Source organism: Pristiophorus japonicus, chromosome 15 (assembly GCF_044704955.1).
Source record: "Pristiophorus japonicus isolate sPriJap1 chromosome 15, sPriJap1.hap1, whole genome shotgun sequence".
NCBI lineage: Eukaryota > Metazoa > Chordata > Chondrichthyes > Pristiophoridae > Pristiophorus > Pristiophorus japonicus.
This window is the reverse complement of record NC_091991.1, coordinates 12,793,605-12,816,495: the sequence shown is the minus strand read 5'-3', so window position 1 is coordinate 12,816,495 and position 22,891 is coordinate 12,793,605. Positions and strand designations below refer to the sequence as shown.

The 22,891-nt window shown below is 44.7% G+C and overlaps 1 protein-coding gene across 10 annotated transcripts in view; it reads right to left on the bottom strand.

The window, feature by feature from the left end:
- Positions 1–22,671, bottom strand: part of ppfibp1b (PPFIA binding protein 1b) — a 110,745-nt gene extending 88,074 nt beyond the window's left edge. For 5 of the 10 annotated variants that reach the window (XM_070900158.1, XM_070900156.1, XM_070900157.1 and 2 more), the window contains exons 1-2: positions 22,522–22,670; positions 4,740–4,833 (exon numbers count right to left, since the gene is read on the bottom strand). In XM_070900158.1, coding sequence (XP_070756259.1) covers positions 4,740–4,800 — 61 coding nt within the window. In that variant the 5' untranslated portion in view covers positions 4,801–4,833; positions 22,522–22,670. Of the gene's footprint in view, positions 1–4,739; positions 4,834–22,521 lie in introns of all 10 variants that reach the window. The other 5 variants (XM_070900161.1, XM_070900164.1, XM_070900155.1 and 2 more) reach the window with 4 other exon arrangements.
- Between the last annotated feature and the right edge of the window lie 220 nt (positions 22,672–22,891).

Sequence of the window (22,891 nt, the reverse complement as noted above, 5' to 3'; positions counted from 1 at the left end):
ACTTCTTCGATAGATCCAACTATTTTTTTTTAAAAAAGCACAAATCGCCTACCTGGTAGAAATCTCAATGATTCCACTGCTCCACACCTGACATTTCCAGCCAGGTAATAGTTCAAGGAGTGGCCAAAGGGGACATCCATCCCATTACTGAATGAGAAGCTATGGTTGGCACTCACCTCTAGCACACAGAACACAGAACACAACACCAACTAAACAGACAGCATGAATGTTAGGTCACCTCAAGGGTGCAGAACAACACAAACTGAGGAAAATCAAAACACATGGAAGGAGGGAAGAGGGACAGGGAAAGGGAGAGGAGAGCACCTTCCCAATCCTGAGGACATCTCAAAGCACCACACTTCTGAAAGGCAGCTTCAGAGGACAGTGGAGGCAGATTCAATTGCAGCCTTCAAAAGGAAAATAATGTGCAGGGATACGGAAAAAGCGCAAGGGAGTGGGACTAGCTGAGGTGCTCTTGCAGAGAGCCGGCATGGGCTCGACGGGCCGCATGACCTCCTTCTGAGCTGTAACCATTCTATGATTCTATTGTTGTTACATAAACAAATGCAGCAGCCAGTTTGCACCATAGCGAGGCCCCAAGAGGTAAATGATCAATTAGAAACATAGAAAATATGTGCAGGAGTAGGCCATTCAAGCCTGCACCACCATTCAATAAGATCATGGCTGATCATTCAGTTCATTACCGCTTTCCTGCTTTCTCTCTATACCCCTTGATCCCTTTAGCCGTAAGGGCCATCTCTCACTCCCTCTTGAATATATCCAATGAACTGGCATCAACAACTCTCTACGGTAGGGAATTCCACAGGTTAACAACTCTGAGTGAAGAGGTTTCTCCTCATCTCAGTCCTAAATGGCTTGCCCCTTATCCTTAGACTGTGTCCCCTGGTTCTGGACTTCCCCAACATCGGGAACATTCTTCCTGCATCTAACCTGTCCAGTCCCGTCAGAATTTTATATGTTTCTATGAGATCCCTTCTCATCCTTCTAAACTCCAGTGAATACAGGTCCAGTCGATCCAGTCTCTCCTCATATGTCAGTCCTGCCATCCCAGGAATCAGTCTGGTGAACCTTCGCTGCACTCCCTCAATAGCAAGAATGTCCTTCCTCAGGTTAGACCACCAAAATTGAACACAATATTCCAGCTGAGGCCTCACCAAGGCCCTGTACAACTGCAGTAAGACTTCCCTGCTCCTATACTCAAATCCTCTAGCTATGAAGGCCAACATTCCATTTGCCTTCTTCGCCGCCTGCTGTACCTGCATGCCAACTTTCAATGACTGATGTACCATGACACCCAGGTCTCGTTGCACCTCCCCTTTTCCTAATCTGCCGCCATTCAGATAATATTCTGCCTTCGTGTTTTTGCCACCAAAGTGGATAACCTCACATTATACTGCATCTGCCATGCATTTGCCCACTCACCTAACCTGTCTAAGTCACCCTGCAGCCTCTTAGCGTCCTCCTCACAGCTCACACCGCCACCCAATTTAGTGTCATCTGCAAACTTGGAGATATTACACTCAATTCTTTCATCTAAATCATGTATATTGTAAATAGCGGGGGTCCCAGCACTGAGCACACCACTAGTCACTGCCTGCCATTCTGAAAAGGACCCATTTATCCCAACTCTCTGCTTGCTGTCTGCCAACCAGTTCTCTATCCACGTCAATACATTACCCCCAATACCACGTGCTTTAATTTTGCACACCAATCTCTTGTGTGGGACCTTGTCAAAAGCCTTTTGAAAGACCAAATACACCACATCCACTGGTTCTCCCTTGTCCACTCTACCAGTTACATCCTCAAAAAATTCTAGAAGATTTGTCAAGCATGATTTCCCTTTCATAAATCCATGCTGACTTGGACCGATCCAGTCACTGCTTTTCAAATGCGCTGCTATCTCATCTTTAGTAATTGATTCCAACATTTTCCCCACTACTGATGTCAGGCTAGCTGGTCTATAATTACCCTTTTTCTCTCTCCCTCCTTTCTTAAAAAGTACTGTTACATTAACTACCTTCCAGTCCATAGGAACTGATCCAGAGTCAATAGACTGTTGGAAAATGATCACCAATGCATCCACTATTTCTAGGGCTACTTCCTTAAATACTCTGTGATGCAGTCTATCAGGCCCCGGGGATTTATCGGCCCTCAATCCCATCAAATTCCCTAACACAATTTTCTGCCTAATAAGCATTTCCTTCAGTTCCTTCTTCTCACTAGACCCTCGGTCCCCTAGTATTTCCGGAAGGTTATTTGTGTCTTCCTTCGTAAAGACAGAACCAAAGTATTTGTTTAACTGGTCCACCATTTCTTTGTTTCCCATTATAAATTCACCTGATTCTGACTGCAAGGGACCCAAGTTTGTCTTCACTCATCTTTTTCAGTTCACATATCTATAGAAGCTTTTGCAGTCAGTTTTTATGTTCCCAGCAAGCTTCCTCTCATACTCTATTTTTCCCCCTCCTAATTAAACCCTTTGTCTTCCTCTGCTGTATTATAAAATTCTCCCAGTCCTCAGGTTTGCTGCTTTTTCTGACCAATTTATATGCCTCTTCCTTGGATTTAATACTATCCTTAATTTCCCTTGTTAGCCACGGTTGAGCCACCTTCCCCATTTTATTTTTATGTCAGACAGGGATGTACAATTGTTGAAGTTCATCCATGTGATCTTTGAATGTTTGTCATTGCTTATCCACTGTCAACCCTTTAAGTATCACTCGCCTGTCTATTCTAGCCAATTCACGTCTCATACCATCGAAGTTACTTTTCCTTAACTTCAGGACCCTAGTTTCTGAATTAACTGTGTCACTCTCCATCTTAAGGAATTCTACCATATTATGGTCACTTTTCCCCAAGGGGCCTCGCACAAGATTGCTAATTAGTCCTTTTTGGTTCCTCGATATATTGGTCTAGAAAACCATCCCGAATACACTCCAGGAAATCCTCCTCCACCACATTGCTACCAGTTTGGTTAGCCCAATCAATACGTAGATTAAAGTTGCCCATGATAACTGCTGTACCTTTATTGCACGCATCCCTAATTTCTTGTTTGATGCTGTCCCCAACCTCACTACTACTGTTTGGTGGTCTGTACACAACTCCCATTAGTGTTTTCTGCCCTTTGGTATTCCGTAGCTCCACCAATACCACATCATCCAAGCTAATGTCCTTCCTTACTCTTGCATTAATTTCCTCTTTAACCAGCAACGCCATCCCACCTCCTTTTCCTTTCTGTCTATCCTTCCTGAATGTTGAATATCCCTGGATGTAGAGTTCCCAGCCTTGGTCACCCTGGAGCCATGTCTCCGTGCTGCCAATTACATCATATCCGTTAACTGCTATCTGCGCAGTTAATTCGTCCACCTTATTACAAATACTCCGCGCATTGAGGCACAGAGCCTTCAGGCTTGTCTTTCTAACACACTTTGCCCCTTTAGAATTTTGCTGTAATGTGGCCCTTTTTGCCTTGGGTTTCACTGCCCTCCACTTTTACTTTTCTTCTTTTTATTTTTTGCTTCTGCCCCCATTCTACTTCCCTGTGACTGCCTGCATAGGTTCCCATCCCCCTGCCGTATTAATTTAACCCCTCCCCAACACTAGCAAACACTCCCCCTAGGACATTGGTTCCAGTCCTTCCCAGGTGCAGACCGTCCGGTTTGTACTGGTCCCACCTCCCCCAGAACCGGTTCCAATGTCCCAGGAATTTGAATCCCTCCCTGTTGCACCACTCCTCAAGCCACGTATTCATCTGAGCTATCCTGCGATTCCTACTCTGACTAGCACTTGGCACTGGTAGCAATCCTGAGATTACTACTTTTGAGGTCCTACTTTTTAAATTTAGTTCCTAGCTCCCTAAATTCATCTTGTAGGACCTCATCCTGTTTTTTTTTAACCTGGGTTTTGGAGGCATTGGTTGAGGGATAAGCGTTGGCCTAGAAGCATGATTAGGTAGAAGAGCGGGAGAGTTCTCCCTGGTGTCCTGGGGCCAATATTTATCCCTCAATCAACAAAAAAAACACAAGATCATCTGGTCATTATTACATTGCTGTTTGTGGGAGCTTGCTATGCACAAATTGGCTGCCATGTTTCCTACATTACAACAATGACTACATTTCAAAAGTACTTCATTGGCTGAAAAGCGTTTTGAGATGCCCGGTGGTCGTGAAAGCTGCTATATAAATGCAAGTCTCTCTTTTTTTCTTTTTAAGCAGAGTACATCTGCACCACAAGCAATTTCTTTCACTTATTCTTACTTCTCCCATCAGTTCAGTGTCAGTTCAAAGCTGTTTCTCCTTTACACCTTTGAAGTTGTAGTGCACCCCAGAGGCAGAAGCTAACCTGAAGCTGGAGTGGAACAGACTGGTCATGCCTTTCCCGAGGAAGCTGTTCTGGACTTGCGCTTGGAATAAAGGCCTGACGTGAGCTACCTTTATTCTGAAGCACAGTACCGATGTAGAGGAGCGTTTTGCTCCAGTAGAACACGGATAAAATGTTTACCTCACATTATCGTTTTACTAAAGGACTTTTTGTTGCTTGCTTATAATCACCACCCCCCGCCCCCTCCTCCCCCTGGCATCTCATTAGCAATCTTAATCTTAAAATTCATGTAGTGGTTACTGTATTAAAGGCAGAGGAACAAGGAAGTGCGCACAAAGAAAAAATAAATGCCTTTACGTATTAACGGAGTCAGTCAGTAGTTCCAAGCAATCTCTTACCCGCGATGATGCCATCCATTTGCTCCAAGGCAGCAGCCAGCATCTCACTGGCATCAGTCATCCTTGTGTCCTTGTAAATCAGTCAATGCCACACCTGAAGCAAAAGAAAAGCATGAAGTTACAGTACATCGAGAACTATAGCCTAGTGCAGGAAACGGCAGTAATAGTACAGTATCAATCTCATTCTGGGAACTCCATGCAATTTCCATCCATTTATAACCACTCCCTCAACTACTTGACGAATACACTACAAGTAAACCCCAGCCCAATTATATTTGTAATTGTGCACAAAAATCATGGAAAAGCTGTGAATGAGTGAGTGAAAGAAATAGGTCATCAAATCCAATCTTGACCCCGTGCTCCAGTTCTCATTTTCAGCTTTACAAGGATCGACATGTTGTATACAAGTTGCTGCACACATTGTCAGTGACGCTGGCAGATTTAGGATGTTGGCAGAGCAGCAGTGTGTGCTTCAGGATTACGCAGTTTGATTTAGTGGCTAGGTTGCTATCCTCGTGGTGCATAGAGTGCGTAGGGTGTACTCCAGTCTATCTGTTTGTGGGGACATGCTGTGATGAGAGGTGGGAGAGAGAGGCATTGCTGTACAGTTGCAGTGTCCAAAATCCGGAGTTCCGGAATCCGTAAAATGTTCCACAATCCAAACCCGCCGACCTCGTGACCTCGTCACCACTCGCCACCACTACCCTTACCTTTGGGCCTTGCCATCTGCCCTCCCAAACACGTCCTCCATGGCGGGGCCTGCCCAAACAGCTCCTCCACGGCGGGGCCTGACCAAACAGCTCCTCCACGGCGGGGCCCGCCCAAACAGCTCCTCCACGGCGGGGCCCGCCCAAACAGCTCCTCCACGGCGGGGCCCGCCCAAACAGCTCCTCCACGGCGGGGCCTGCCCAAACGGCTCCTCCACGGCGGGGCCTGCCCAAACGGCTCCTCCACGGCGGGGCCTGCCCAAACGGCTCCTCCACGGCGGGGCCAGTGGCCCGGACATGTCCTCTCGACGGGGCCCGCTCGAACAGTTCCTTGACAGTGGGGCCTCCCTCTCCCCCTTTGACGTTCCGAATCCGGAAATACCTGGACCCGGGCTCGGGTGTTTCCGGATTCGTGATGTCAGAAAGACGATCGAAAGTCCGGAATCCAGAACGGCCTCAGTCCCAAGGGTTCCGGATTTTAGGCGCTGCACCTGCACATGCTTTTAGAGATTGGGTACCAGGCTTCTTGGTACTTTGCTAGTGTTGGCAAAGGGCAAACACCAGTGAGGAACTGACTTCTGTCCCATAACTACTTTGTGTCTGTGGTTCTGCTTCACCATTGTACAGGGACTCATTCATCTTTTTGCTGTTGAGAACTGAGGTTATACTTTCTTGGCACCAGTCGGTCGTTCTCCCGAGAGCAACAACGTGAGTCTGTGTGCTTTCAGGAAATGAACTAAGGCAGCAACCTCAGATACAAAAGCTATATTTGAAAAATGAAATGAGAATATTTAAAGTAAAAGTCACTTAATAAGCCAGTTTTGCTTTTCAAACCCAATTTTGCCAAGATCTGGTTCAAACAATAAGTCTTCAGCACTTTTGTGGGTTTATTTTGTGAAACTGCCGAATTTGTTCCAGTGGGTGGCTGATCTAATTTAAAAGAAACTTGGCACACATGCACAAACACTGGAATTGCAAGAGACTTAAAAAAATAAAAGAAAGTTTTCCCATTGGTAGCCAGGACTGAGCAAACAATCACATGGGAGGAGGAGGAGGAGGAGAAATGCCTGTGTGTCTGTGTCAATGCACAATTCTGGGGCCATTTATACTGGCAAACATACACATGCATCATATAACGCACTGGCATAAGCCTTCCATTCAGGTGGATGGTTCTGCTGGCACCAATCTGGAACGTGCTTCAGGAGGATTGTTAGCAGCAAATGGAGGGTGGACTTTAGCTCGACGTTAAGGAGCATTCTATTTGGTTTACAAAATGCACTCTGAGCCACAGGATAATTAAAACTAATTTCCTTTCCACCTTTCTGGAGCAGTTCCGAGTGTCTGAACCAGTTATTTCCAATGTTTATTCCTCTATAAACTTGCTTCCCCCACCCATGTTTGTGAAACTACTATTTAAGGGAGTTTACAAACACTTCCTGACATTTGCTTTAACTCTGAAGTCTTGTTAGATGCTTTCCTGTGCAAGATAACTGAATTAATCTTCAGCTGTTTTCCACGAGTCTGGCAGCCTCCCAATGCTAGCACCGATCGCAACAGAGATTAACCCAGTCAAAAAGCAAAGGTTATTTTAAACAGTATCACAGTTGCAACATGCTGCATATATACATAATTTACTTACAGCACATCCCATCGTGTTAGGGTTAACAAACATAGTTTGCAAACCAGATCTACTACCCACAAGAAAGGAAACAAGAACGGCAGCATGAAACTCGTGGCTACATGTACCGTGATTTGAACAAGACTAATTGTCTCTTTAGGCCGATGCTAAGCTTCAAGTTCCATGCAATGGGAGGGCTGTACTGCAGGGATGCAGTGTTCAAACACCGTGTATTAAGTACAATGGGGCTGGAAATCCTAGCCTCCCCGGGTCCATACGGAGTGTGTATGGACCCAGGGAGGCATCGCTGGATCGGTCAAGCTGGAGCTCGACAGATCCAACACATATCAGGTGCGACGACATTTGCAAGGGCAAGATTGCGGTACTTACCCATATCTTGCTCAGCAAATGTCCTCAAAATTCTTGCGCCTGATAAAAGCAGGCACATAGCCTACTTTTACAGGTTTAAGAGTTTAAAAAAAACGTACAATACAATTAAATTTAAAAAACATTATTTTTAAAAACCCTGCCCACTACGTTAGATTTATTTTTAATTATAATTTTTAAAAACTTTAAAAACTTGGAAAAAAAATGTTCTAAGATATGTAACTTTAATTTCAATTAATTTTAATTATGTGAGGTGCGTTTTTTTATTATATTTGTATTTTTTTTATTGTATGTGTTTAGTGTGGTTTTTTTTCATTAATAACAATGAGAACTGGTAGATACGATGTTCCCATTGCTATTAATGAGAAAGCTGTGGAATACTGTACCTGGTTGGCTGATCAGTCACACGTCACTGCACCTTCTGCGTGGGAACCTGGAGGACGAGTGCGCGCTTCGCAGCGCGGGAAGAGAAGGCCACCCCACCGGAATCCCTCGCTCCTCCCGGACACCAGGTAAATTCATAGAAATGTTTCAGGTCAGAGGCAATTGCCCGCGGGAAGCCTCCGACCGCAATTTCAGCCCCAATAATCCAGTGCCTGTTGACTGCCCCTTGGCCTTGTTGCAGTTCAGTATAGCAGTGCATTTCTAATATTGAAGGAAAACTTTATTCTTGATCCAGTGTCCAGAGATGTTTATCCTCAGAAACTACAGCTAACTCCAAAAGGTTCTTGAAACCACCTGCAATGTCACTGCTCCATTGTGAGCATTTTGCTGAGCACGGTTCCATCACTTCTACACCCCACAGAAAACCCAAACATTGGTCAGGTGGACAAACTATAACTAAGTTTCCACTTGCCTTCAATGCTTCGAGTTGGAGTGTAGGTGCAACCTAATGTAGCAGGCCAAGACTGAGCGCAAACCCCCAACGTAAAAAACATTGGGCCGGAATTTTCAGCCCCTATGGGCGTGTACAAGATGCGTAGACGCCCATAAGAGACGTGCAAGTTCCGGGTTTTTGCATGCAAAGCACATGGGTGATGACCCGGAACTTGTGATGTTCGGAGTCAGCATGGTTTTATGAAAGGGAAGTCATGTTTGACAAATTTGCCGGAGTTCTTTGAGGATGTAACGAGCAGGGTGGATAAGGGGGAACCAGTGGATGTGGTGTATTTGGATTTCCAGAAGGCATTCTATAAGGTGCCACATAAAAGGTCACTGCACAAGATAAAAGTTCACTGGGTTGGGGGCAATATTTTAGCTTGGATAGAGGATTGACTAACTAATAGGAAACAGAGTCGGGATAAATGGGTCATTTTCCGGTTGGCAAACTGACTAGTGGGGTGCCGCAGGAATCGGTGCTGGGGCCTCAACTATTTGCAATCTATATTAATGACTTGGATGAAGGGACCGAGTGTAATGTAGCCAAGTTTGCTGATGATACAAAGATGGGTGGGAAAGCAAATTGTGAGGAGTACACAAAAAATCTGTAAAGGGATATAGACAGGCTAAGTGAGTGGGCAAAAACTTGGCAGATGGAGTATAATGTGGGAAAATGTGAGGTTATCCACTTTGGCAGAAAAAATAGAAAAGCAAATTATAATTTAAAATGGAAAAAATTGCAAAGTGCTGCAGTACAGAGGGACCTGGTGGGTCCTTGTGCATTAAACACAAAAAGTTAGTATGCAGGTACAGCAAGTAATCAGGAAGGCAAATGGAATGTTGGCCTTTATTGCAAGGGGGATAGAGTATAAAAGCAGAGAACTGTACAGGGTTTTGGTGAGGCCAGACCTGGAGTACTGCGTACAGTTTTGGTCTCTGTATTTAAGGAAGGATATACTTGCATTGGAGGCTGTTCAGAGAAGGTTCACGAGGTTTATTCCGGAGATGAGAGGGTTGATTTAAGATAGGTTGAGTAGGTTTGGCCTATATACATTTGGAGTTGAGAAGAATGAGAGGTGATCTTATCGAAACATGATAATGAGGGAGCTCAACAACGTGAATGCAGAGGGGAAACTAAAACTAGGGGACATAGTCTTAGAATAAGGGACCACCCATTTAAAACTGAGATGAGGAGGAATTTCTTCTCTGAGGGTTGTAATTTTATGGAATTCTCTGTCCCAGAGAGCTGTGGAGGATGGGTCATTGAATATATTTAACATAACATAAGAATTAGGAACAGGAGTAGGCCATCTAGCCTGCTCCACCATTCAACAAGATCATGGCTGATCTGGCCGTGGACTCAGCTCCACTTACCCGCCCACTCCCCATAACCCTTAATTCCTTTATTGGTTAAAAATCTATCTATCTGTGATTTGAATACATTCAATGAGCTAGCCTCAACTGCTTCCCTGGGCAGAGAATTCCACAGATTCACAACCCTCTGGGAGAAGAAATTCCTTCTCAACTCGGTTTGAAATTGGCTCCCCCGTATTTTGAGGCTGTGCCCCCTAGTTCTAGTCTCCCCGACCAGTGGAAACAACCTCTCTGCCTCGATCTTGTCTATCCCTTTCATTATTTTAAATGTTTCTATAAGATCACCCCTCATCCTTCTGAACTCCAACGAGTAAAGACCCAGTCTACTCAATCTATCATAAGGTAACCCCCTCATCTCGGAATCAGCCTTGTGAATCGTCTCTGTACCCCCTCCAAAGCTAGTATATCCTTCCTTAAGCAAGGTGACCAAAACTGCACGCAGTATTCCAGGTGCAGCCTCATCAATACCCTGTACAGTTGCAGCAGAACCTCCCTGCTTTTGTACTCCATCCCTCTCGCAATGAAGGCCAACATTCCATTCGCCTTCCTGATTACCTGCTGCACTTGCAAACTAACCTTTTGGGATCCCCAGGTCCCTCTGCACCACAGCATGTTGTAATTTCTCCCCATTCAAATAATATTCCCTTTTACTGTTTCCCCCCCACCCCCCCCCCCCCCAAGGTGGATGACCTCACATTTTCCGACATTGTATTCCATCTGCCAAACCTTAGCCCATTCGCTTAACCTATCCAAATCTCTTTGCAGCCTCTGTGTCCTCTACACAACCCGTTTTTCAACAATCTTTGTGTCATCTGCAAATTTTGTTACACTACACTCTGTCCCCTCTTCCAGATGGAGATAGACGCAGATTTTTGAGTGATAAGGGAATAAAGGGTTTTGGGAAGTGGGCAAGGAAGTGGAGCTGAGTCCATGATCAGATCAGCCATGATTTTATTAAATGGTGGAGTAGGCTCAAGGGGCCAGGTGAGCTACTCCTGCTCCTATTTGTTATGTTGTTCTTGACATATCGAATGCATCTCCGGGTAAAGGGCATGCGTGGGCAGAGAGTTTTGCCCAGCGAGTGCCAGTGAAATTCTTCCACCTGGTAAAAGCGTACCGCCTGCGCCCCTGGGATATGTGTGCCTCTACCCGTGGGTACCCAGAGGTGTCCAGGACCGCGAGTCTCCATATTTCCCAAAACACCAGGCACGCGGGCATTTATTTGCGGATCGGAAGCATTTTCCCGCAGGAAGCCTCGGACCGCAAATTCAGGGCCATTAACTAGATGGGAGTTTTCAATCTCTGCTCAAAAAGATATACCATGGAAACGTTTCAAAAACCAGGGGGCGGGGGGGGGTAATTAATCTGACTCGGCCATGTTTACGAACGTGGCCATTCAGTCCAACTGGTCCGTGCTGGTGTTTGTTTCACACGAGCCTCCTCCCACCCCTCTTCATCTCATTATCAGTATAACCACCTATTCATAGAATCAGAGAAGTTTACAGCACAGAAGGAAGCCATTTTTGACCGATCGTGTTTGCGCCAGCCAACCAAGAGGCTATCCAGCCTTATCCCACTTTCCAGTTCTTGGTCCGTAGCTCTGTAGGTTACAGCACTTCAGGTGCACATCCAAGTACTTTTTTAATGTGGTGAGGGTTTCTGCCTCTACCACCCTTTCAGACTCCCACAACACTCTGGGTGAAGAAATTTCCCCTGAAATCCCCTCTAAACCTTCGACCAATTACTTTAAATCTCTGCCACCTGGTTGTTGACCCCTGTGCTAAGGGAACTAGGCCTTTTCTATCCACTATATCACAGTCCCTCAATTTTATACACCTCAAGCAGGTCTCCCCTCAGCCTCATCTGTTCCAAGGAAAACAAACTCAGCCTATCCAATCTTTCCTCATAGCTAAGATTCCCCACACTCAGCAACCTCCTCGTAAATCTCCTCTGTACCCTCTTCAATCACCTCCTTCCTGTAATGCGGTGACCAGAACTGCACGCAGTACTCTAGCTATGGCCTAACTAGTATTTTGTACCTTCAGGGATCTGTGGACCTGCACTCCAAAGTCCTTTTGTTCCTCTACACTTCTCAGTATCCTACCATTTAATGAGTATTCCCTTTCCTTGTTAGCCCTCCCCAAATACATTACCTCACACTTCTCCGGATTGAATTTCATTTTCCACTGTTCTGCCCACCTGATTGATATCTTCCTAGTCTATAGCTTTCTTCTTCATTATCAACCACACAGCCGATTTTAGCATCATCTGCAAACTTCTTAATTATATCCCCTACATTCAAGTGTCATCATCATAGGCAGTCTCTCAGGATCAAGGAAGACTTGCTTCCACTCTTAACATGGCTGTACAGTCCAATACCACAGTTTGTCACAGGTGGGACAGATAGTCGTTGAGGGAAAGGGTGAGCAGGGAGCCTGGTTTGCCGCACGCTCCTTCCGCTGCCTGCACTTGATTTCTGCATGCTCTCGGCGACGAAACTCGAGCAGCTCAGCGCCCTCCCGGATGCACTTCCTCCACTTAGGGCGGTCTATGGTCAAGGACTCCCAGGTGTCAGTGGGGATGTCGCACTTTATCAGGGAGGCTTTGAGGGTGTCAAGTGTAGATCATTGTTGTATACCACAAAAAGCAAGGGACCTAGTACGGAGCCCTGCAGAACCTCACTGGAAACAGCCTTTCAGTCACAAAAACACCCATCACCCATTACCCTTTGCTTCCTGCCTTTGAGATAATTTTGGATCCAACTTGTCACTTTGCCCTGGATCCCATGGGTTTTTACTTTCGTGGCCAGTCTACCATGTGGGACCTTATCAAAAGCCTTGCTAAAATCCATATACACTACATCAAATGCACTACCTTCATTGACCCTCCTTGTTACTTCCTCAAAAAATTCAAATCAAGTTAGTCAGACACAACCTTCCCTTAACAAATCCATGCTGATTGCCCTTGATTAATCTGTGTCTTTCTAAATGAAGATTTATCCTGTCCTTCAGAATTTTTCCCAATAATTTTCACACATGGCCTGTAATTACATGGTTTATCCCTTTCTCCCTTCTTAAACAAAGGTACCACATTAGCAGTTCTCCAGTCCTCTGGCAGCACACCTGAAGCCAGAGAGGATTGGAAAATGGTCAGAGCCTCTGCTATTTCCTCTTTTGCTTCGCTTAACAGCCTGGGATAAATTTCATCCATGCCTGGGGACGCATCACCTTTGAAAGCTGCTAAACCCCTTAAATACCTCCTCTCTCACTGTGTTTATTTCATCTAATATTTCACACCTCTTCTCCCCGATAACGGTGTCTACATCGCCCCTCTCTTGTGAAAACAGACGCAAAGTATTCATTAAGAACCATACCCACGTATCCCGCCTCCACACACAGATTACCCTCATGGTCTCCAATAGGCCCTGCCCTATTCCTTTCTCCTTCCTGTATCGAGCTTCCCCTTAAATGCATCTATACTATTCGCCTCAACCACTCTCTGTGGTAGCGAGTTCCACATTCTCACCTCTCTCTGGGCAAAAAAGTTTCTCCTGAATTCCCCATTGGATTTATTAGTGACTGTCTTATATTTATGGCCTCTAGTTTTGGTCTCCTCCAAACATCTTCTGTATGTCTACCCTATCAAACTCTTTCATAAAGGACCCCCATCAGGTCACCCCTTCGCCTTCTCTTTTCTGCAGAAAAGAGACCCAGCTAATTCAATCTTTCCTGTTAGATGTAACTTCTCAGTTCTGTATAAGAACTGAAGAACATAAGAATTAGGAACAGGAGTAGGCCATCTAGCCCCTCGAGTCATCCTTGTGAATCTTTTTTGCACCTTTTTCAATGCCTGCATATCCTTTACATAACAAGGAGACCAGAACTGAGCATGGTACTCCAAGTGTCATCTATTCAAAGTCCTATACGTTAACATCTCTGCTTTTCAATTCTATCCATCTGGAAATGACCACCGGTGCTTTGTTTTTTTTTTAAAGTGCATTATAATAAAATGCCAGGCCAAAGAACATTTTAATTAGGCTTTTTAAGTGACTTTAACACAATGTTAAACTGCATGCTACTCTTTACTTTAAACTGAGGTTATTTTGACTAATCACCGAGGTCACTCAACTTGATTAGAAATGCTTTTGTTAGTCACACATGGCTTTAATTTGATTTTTATGAGTGGCAACAGATCATGTACAGTACAGCACAACCAAAACAGCAACAATCACTACTGGAAACTCAGACCATTTCACATCCTATCCCAGCCTGCACATTTAATCCGGGCAGGGTCTTTGCTGTCCTACATTATGAACAGAAGTTATCAGAAATATCGGAATAGGATAAACCCTAGCGTGAAGCCCATTAACTCAAGAATATAAAAATGTTCTATTATTACAGTTTGATAAATTATGCAAATCTAATGCATTTTAAATTGTAGTGAACATAGAATTCATTTGAGATGGTTTTGCTGCAATGGATTTAAAAAAAATTAACAAACCCTCAGGCTTATTCTAGTAGACATAGTCTAGACAAGCAGCTGACACAGCTTGACTGGTTCATCACACCAGCAAAACACCAATTTGTAATTCCCGATACTAACAATTGCTCCAAGGACCCTGTGCACTTACTCATTATAGCGCGGTGCACCAACATTAATGGCCCTTTTCAGAACAATCAATACATACAAATAAATTGTTTCTACCCATCTTTCCTTAAAAACAGTGTGCACGTGATTAATATCTACCATAACAATGTAATTCTGTTTATACAGACCATGGCAATAAATCTTTAAACTAGAAAAGCTTCATTCTGTCTATTCTTTATTAAAAATGAAATGCAATTTTCAAAATGATGAGAATGTTACAAGCTACATATTGGCAACTACTGCTTCTGGCATTTGATCGATGACTTCAGCACAAAAGGGTTTGACAAGCTGGTCAGATCAGAGGACGAGGGGCCTGGGTTTTCCAGGTTTCAAAAAAATTGTTCGTGTACTATCCTTTAGCGGCACCTGCTACTGGGCTTCTTCAGCACGGATCCCAGCCCACTGACCCATTGAGCCTGCTTCACCATTCTGGCTTTTCCCCAATGTCTTTTAATATCCTTACCACCCAGTATCAATCTCCCTTTCGAACACCTCCGTTGACCTTGTATCTATGGCTTTCTGGGATAATGTGCTCCACACATTCTTTGTGTGAAGACATTTTCCTTTAATTGGATTTGAACTGGTTTAGCGTGAAGTCGAAGATCATGTCCCCCTTGTTTTGAATTTTTATCTATTTAGAAGGGTCATCCCCTACATTTTTTTGTAATATAATTAATTATGGAGATATGGGTGTCGCTGGCGAGGGCAGCACCTATCGCCCATCCCTAGCTGCTGAGAACGTGATGGTGGGCCACCTTCTTGAATCGCTACAGTCCATGCGGTGGAAGTCTTAATAGGCCATGTCATAGGCAATTAAGAGTTAACCATGTTGATATGGGACTGGAGTCACATATCAATCAGCCATACCGGGTAAGGATAATAAGTTTCCTTCCCTAATCCAACAGCTTCATGGTCACATTTACTGATACCAGCTTTTAATTTCTGGATTTTTCTTCAATAAACTGAATCAACATTCTCAAACTGCTATGGTAAGATTTGAAAACCAAGTTCTCCAGATTATTAGTCCAGGCCTCTGGATTACTAGTTCAATACCATCATCATCATAGGCAGTCCCTTGGAGTCGAGGAAGACTTGCTTCCACTCTAAAAGTGAGTTCTTAGGTGACTGAACAGACCAGTACAGGAATTACAGTCTCTGTCAGAGGTGGGACAGACAGTGGTGGAGGGAAAGGGTGGGTGGGGAGTCTGGTTTACCGCACGCTCCTTCCGCTGCCTACGCTTGGTTTCTGCATGCTCTCGGCGACGAGACTCGAGGTGCTCAGCGACCTCCTGGATGCACTTCCACCACTTAGGGCGGTCTTTGGCCAGAAACTCCCAGGTGTCGGTGGGGATGCTGCACTGCATCAGGGAGGCTTTGAGGGTGTCCTTATAGAAACATAGAAAATAGGTGCAGAAGTAGGCCATTAGGCCCTTCGAGCCTGCACCACCATTCAATAAAATCATGGCTGATCATTCCCTCATTACCCCTTTACTGCTTTCTCTCCATACCCCTTGATCCCTTTAACCGTAAGGGCCATATCTAACTCCCTCTTGAATATATCCAATGAACTGGCATCAACAACTCTCTGCGGCAGGGAATTCCACAGGTTAACAACTCTCGAGTGAAGAACTTTCTCCTCATCTCAGTCCTAAATGGCCTACCCCTTATCCTAAGACTGTGTCCCCTGGTTCTGGACTTCCCCAGCATCGGGAACATTCTACCTGCATCTAACCTGTCCAGTCCAGTCAGAATCTTATAAGTTTCTATGAGATCCCCTCTCAACCTTCTAAACTCCAATGTATAAAGGCCCAGTTGATCCAGTCTCTCCTCATATGTCAGTCCTGCTATCCCGGGAATCAAATCTGGTGAACCTTCGCTGCAATCCCTCAATAGCAAGAACATCCTTCCCCAGATTAGGAGACCAAAACTGAACACAATATTCCAGGTGAGGCCTCACCAAGGCCCTGTACAACTGCAGTAAGACCTCCCTGCTCCTATACTCAAATCCCCTTGCTATGAAGGCCAACATACCATTTGCCTTCTTCACCACCTGCTGTACCTGCATGCCAACTTTCAATGACCGATGAACCATGACACCCAAGTCTCATTGCACCTCCCCTTTTCCTAATCTGACGCCATTCAGATAATATTCTGTCTTCGTGTTTTTGCCCCCAACGTGGATAACCTCACATTTATCCACATTATACTGCACCTACCATGCATTTGAACATAACATAAGTAATAACATAAGAATTAGGAACAGGCGTAGACCATCTAGCCCCTCGAGTCTGCTCCGCCATTCAATAAGATCATGGCTGATCTGGCCGTGGACTCAGCTTCACTTACCCGCCCTCTCCCTGTAACCCTTAATTCCCTTATTTGCCCACTCAGCTAACCTGTCCAAATCACCCTGCAGCCTCTTAGCGTCCCCTCACAGCTCACACCACCACCCAGTTTAGTGTCATCTGCAAACTTGGAGATATTACACTCAATTCCTTCATCCAAATCATTGATGTATATTGAGGAGCTGGGGTCCTAGCACTGAGCCCTGCGGCACTCCACTCGTCACTGCCTGCCATTCTGAAAAGGACCCATTTATCCCGACTCTCTGCTTCCTGTCGCCCAATCAGTTCTCTATTCACGTCAATATATTACCCGCAATACCATGTGCTTTGATTTTGCACACCAATCTCTTGTGTGGGACCTTGTCAAAAGCCTTTTGAAAGTCCAAATACACCACATCCACCAGTTCTCCCTTGCCCACTCTACTAGTTACATCCTCAAAAAATTCTAGAAGATTTGTCAAGCATGATTTCCCTTTCATAAATCCATGTTGACTTGGACCGATCCTGTCACTGCTTTCCAAATGCGCAGCTATTTCATCTTTAATAATTGATTCTAACATTTTCCCCACTACTGATGTCAGGCTAACCAGTCTATAATTTCCCGGTTTCTCTCTCCCTCCTTTTTTAAAAAGTGGTGTTAAATTAGCCACCCTCCAGTTCATAGGAACTGATCCAGAGTCGATAAGACTGTTGGAAAATGATCACCAATGCATCCACTATTTCGAGGGCCACTTCCTTAGGTACTCTGGGATGCAGACTATCAGGCCCCAGGGATTTATCGCCCTTCAATCCCATCAATTTCCCTAACACAATTTCCCGCCTAATAAGGATATCCTTCAGTTCCTCCTGCTCACTAGACCCTCGGTCCCCTAGTACTTCCGGAAGGTTATTTGTGTCTTCCTTAGTGAAGACAGAACCAAAGTATTTGTTCAATTGGTCTGCCATTTCTTTGTTCCCCATTATAAATTCACCTGAATCCGACTGCAAGGGACCCAAGTTTGTCTTCACTAATCTTTTTCTCTTCACATATCTATAGGAGCTTTTGCAGTCAGTTTTTATGTTCCCAGCAAGCTTCTTCTCGTACTCTATTTTCCCCCTCTTAATTAAGCCCTTTGTCCTCCTCTGCTGAATTCTAAATTTCTCCCAGTCCTCAGGTTTGTTGCTTTTTCTGGCCAATTTATATGCCTCTTCCTTGGATTTAATACTATCCTTAATTTCCCTTGTAAGCCACAGTTGAGTCACCTTCCCTGTTTCATTTTTATTCCAGACAGGGATGTACAATTGCTGAAGTTCATCCATGTGATCTTTAAATATTTGCCATTGCCTATCCACCATCAACCCTTTAAGTATCATTTGCCAGTCTAATCTAGCCAATTCACGCCTCAAACCATCGACGTTACCTTTCCTTAAGTTCAGGACCCTAGTTTCTGAATTAACTGTGTCACTCTCCATCTTAATAAAGAATTTTACCACATTATGGTCACTCTTTCCCAAGGGTCCTCACACAACAAGACTGCTAATTAGTCCTTTCTCATTACACATCACCCAGTCTAGGATGGCCAGCTCCCTAGTTGGTTCCTCGACATACTAGTCAAGAAAACCATCCCCAATACACTCCAGGAAATCCTCCTCCACTGCATTGCTACCAGTTTGGTTAGCCCAATCAATATGTAGATTAAAGTCACCCATGATAATTGCTGTACCCTTATTGCATTCATCCCTAATTTCTTGTTTGATGCTGTCCCCAACCTTACTACTACTATTTGGTGGTCTGTACACAACTCCCACCAGCGTTTTCTGCCCCTTGGTATTCCATAGCTCCACCCATACCGATTCCACATCACCCAAGCTAATGTCCTTTCTTACTATTGCATTAATTTCCTCTTTAAGCAGCAATGCCACCCTGCCTCCTTTTCCTCTCTGTCTATCCTTCCTAAATGTTGAATACCCCTGTATGTTGAGTTCCCAGCCTTGGTCACCCTGGAAACGTCTCCTCTGCCCACCTTGGGCTCACTTGCCGTGTAGGAATTCAGAATAGAGCGCTTGCTTTGGCAGTTGTGTGTCAGGCATGCGAACAATGTGGCCCGCCCAGCAGAGCTGGTCGAGTGTGGTCAGTGCTTCGATGCTGGGGATGTTGGCCTGGTTGAGTACCATAAACACTATGCTACTGTACCTTATTATTGGATACCTCAACAGATCAGCCTTTAACCCTCTCATCTCCAGAGAACATAACCCAAGTTTACCTAGTCATTGAGCCTAGCTTAGACCCTTGATCCCATCATCCCAGTGAATCATTGGATTTTCTCCAAGGCATCTATATCCTTCCTAAACTAGGGCACCCAAATCAAAACACAACGTCCCACGAGATCCATCCAGTGCTCCAACTGTTGGATATCCTTGCTTTTATACTCAATACCTTTTGTGAAGTCCAGCATCTCACTAATCTTTCTAACTACTTTTTGCAGGAGCAGCACAAGCCACTACTGAGAACACCTTCCCTAGATCAGAAATTGACCATGTAACGACAGGCCAAGCCCATATTCTTTCACTAATCAAAACCATGCAGTCAGTCCGAAATTCCATGGGATGGGGCTTTTTAAAAAAAAATGTTGCACGTGTGCAAAACAGATCTAGAACATAAGAACATAATAGGAGGAGTAGGCCACTTGGCCCCTCGAGCCTGCTCCGCCATTTAATAAGATCATAGCTGATCTGATCTTGGGCTCAGCTCCACTTCCCTGCTCGCTCCCCATAACCCTGGATTCCCTTATCGTTCAAAAATCTGTCTTACCTCCGCCTTAAATATATTCAATGACCCAGCCTCCACAGCTCCCTGGGGCAGAGAATTCCACAGATTTACAACCTTCTGAGAAGAAATTCCTCCTCATCTTAGTTTTAAATGGGCGACCTCTTATTCTGAAACTATGCCCTCTGGTTCTAGATTCCCCCACGAGTAGAAACATCCTCTCTGCATCTACCTTGTCGGGGTCCCCTCGGTATCTATGTTTTAATAAGATCACCTCTCATTTTTCTAAACTCCAATCAGTATAGGCCCAACCTGCTCAACATTTCTTCATAAGTCAACCCCTTCATCTCAAGAATCAACCTAGTGTACCTTCTCTGAACTGCCTCCAATGCAAGTATATCCCTCCTTAAATGAGACCAAAACTGCACGCAGTACTCTAGATGTGGTCTCACCAATACCCTGTACAGTTGTAGCAGGACTTCCCTGCTTTTATACTCCATCCCCCTTGCAACAAATGCCAACATCCATTTGCCTTCCATCTAATTATACACATGCTTTTTTATATAACTATCTGCCAGTCACAACTGAAAACTGGAGTGTCCAATTCAAAATTGGAATGATATGCACCCTATATTACTAAATATAGTGATGACTTTCCCAGTGGCTGATAACAGGGAGATTCCTCTGTAGTTGCCGCAGTCGGACTTGTCCCCTTTTTTTAAAGATGGTCACGATTACTGCATCTCAGATCCTACGGCATGGTCTCCTCCCTCCAGATGAGAGAGATTAGGTTGTGTATTCGCGCCAACAGTGCCTCTCCGCCATACTTTAATGCCTCAGCAGGGATTCTATCCGCACCCGTAGCTTTGTTTTTAAGCTGTCTTATGGCTTTTTCTACCTCATGCAGTGTTGGGGTCTCACTGAGGTGGTGGCAGGTAGCTTGCTGCGGGATGGAGTTGAGAACACTCGAGTCAAAGGCAGTCTCGATTGAGGAGATCTTCGAAGTGCTCCTTCCAGCGGGCCTGACTGCCTTGGTGTCCGTGATGAGCGTTTCCCCGTTCTTGGCCAGCAGTGGGGTGGGGCCTCGGGTGTTTGGCCCGTAGGTGGCCTTGACTGTCAAAATTGCCACCAAGCTCATGGTCTACAGGGCTGTAGTAATACTCGCCCTCCTGTATGGCTCAGAGACATGGACCATTTACAGCAGACACCTCAAGTTGCTGGAGAAATATCACGAACGATGTCTCCGCAAGATCCTACAAATCCCCTGGGAGGACAGGCGCACCAACATCAGCGTCCTCATCCAGGCTAACATCCCCAGCATTGAAGTACTGATCACATTCGATTAGCTCCTCTGGGCAGGCCACATTGTTCGCATGCCTGACACAAGACTCCCAAAGCAAGCGCTCTACTCGGAACTCCTACATGGCAAATGAGCCAAAGGTGGGCAGTGAAAACGCTACAAGGAACCCTCAAAGCCTCCCTGATAAAGTACAACATCCCACTGACACCTCGGAGTCCCTGGTCCAAGACCACCCTAAGTGGAGAAAGTGTATCCGGGAGGGCGCTGTGCACCTCGAGTCTCAGCGCCGAGAGCATGTAGAAATCCAGCGCAGGCAGCAGAAAGAGCATGCGGCAAACCAGTCCCACCCACCCCTTCCCTCAACGACTCTCTGTCCCACCTGTGACAGGGACTGCGGCTCTCGTATTGGACTGTTCAGCCATCAAAGAACTCACCTCAGGAGTAGAAGCAAGTCTTCCTCGATTCCGAGGGACTGCCTATGATGATGACTAAACATACTGGGACAAATCATTACTTCAGCTTTTAAAAAATAATCTTCAATAAGAGACTGAGGAGCGAGTTACGAGAAACTTCGCAGAATGCTGGAGCATGCAATGTTTTTCTGCAAGGACTGGTTGCATCTTTTAAGAGTAAGATTGGATAAATATTTGAAGCAGAGTAAAATAAAGGGATATGGTGAGAGAGAGTGGGGCAGAGAGAATATTTTTGTATTGTTCGAGCAAAGAGCTGCCAGGTAGGGCAAGCCTCCTTCAGTGCTGTAAACTTTGATGGTTCTAAAACCTTTGATAAAATTTGAAATCCTTTATTACATTCCCCCACTCCCAGCTGCTCATGGGCAATTTGACAGTTAAGGTATGTTAGTTTATTAAGGTTAAACAAAAACAAGTTTAAAAGTGTCAAGTCACAATCCTTTGAAGCTAAAAAGGTCAGTAAATGGATAGATAGTGATCCCAGAATTTTACTTAAGGACTTTTGTGGATCTGGCTTAAATCTGGGCAGAATAGCGTGGGTGAGTCGATAGGAAGAGGCAGCATTAAAGAGTGCATAGCCATTTCTCATTCCACACTGTCCATCCACACATTCCCAAAAACACAATGGAGGCTAAAGGCTTAATGCAAACTCCCACTACGTCAATCTTTGCAACTACAAAATGAGCTTTTAGAATTTTAATTGATTCGATTGTTTGCTATTCTTTAGGTTTGGAATGAAGGGCAGGGAGGGGGGGGTAAATGATTACCCCATCCCCAAACCTGGAAGGATCGCAAATCAGCATCTGCAACCAAAGTCAGTTGCATGGAAATAAGAAAATAGGAATTAAAATCAGTTAGACACAGTATTTCGGTACCATTATAAAAATTAATTGTGGCTAGCCTGTCGAGCATGAAAACCAAATATTAGTTTCCTGCAAACTATAATTAAGTTGAACTTGCAAGGATCAGTGTTTCACATCCTGCTCATTTCATCTCAATGAATAACGACAGTCCTTAAATGGTGATCTATGTGCTATTAATTGTTTAATACCCAGCATGTGGCAGACAAGTACCATTCCACACTCTTACAAATTATATGCAAAAACAAATATAATCCTTGAGATTCTGTTAACACTGGTAGAAAGCCAAGTGACTTAAACAACGTCCTAGTGAGAGAACAGCTGTGGCAAATAAAAAAAACAACATGAATAGCTTGTGTTCTGATGTAGCTTAAACCACTCGACCAAATGCAAGGGTGAATCACAACAGCTTTTAGACAGCAAGTGGTGTAGAACAGAGATTCACAAACCTCTTTTGCTGACCCCTCCTTCGAACATTCATGTCCCATGCAGGCCCCCACCTTTCGAAGAAATAGTAATTTTGCATAGACCAAGAGGATCTTATTTTCTCAGCTAATGCAACATATTGTTGAAGACAGAAAGCAACATCAAATACACAGCAACACCGTACACTACCTAATATACTTGAACAAAAAGAGCACTTGATGACTTATCTTTGTCTCGGTGAGTAGGAGGAACCAGTTTGCAGCTGGCACACAATTTGTGGAATCTGTTTGATTTCAGAGAGTTTCTGCCACACGTCAGTAGCTGCATTCAATCGGCTTCTACGCCCTCTGGATATCTTTCCAGGTCTCAACAAGCGTATAATTGTGTTGTATA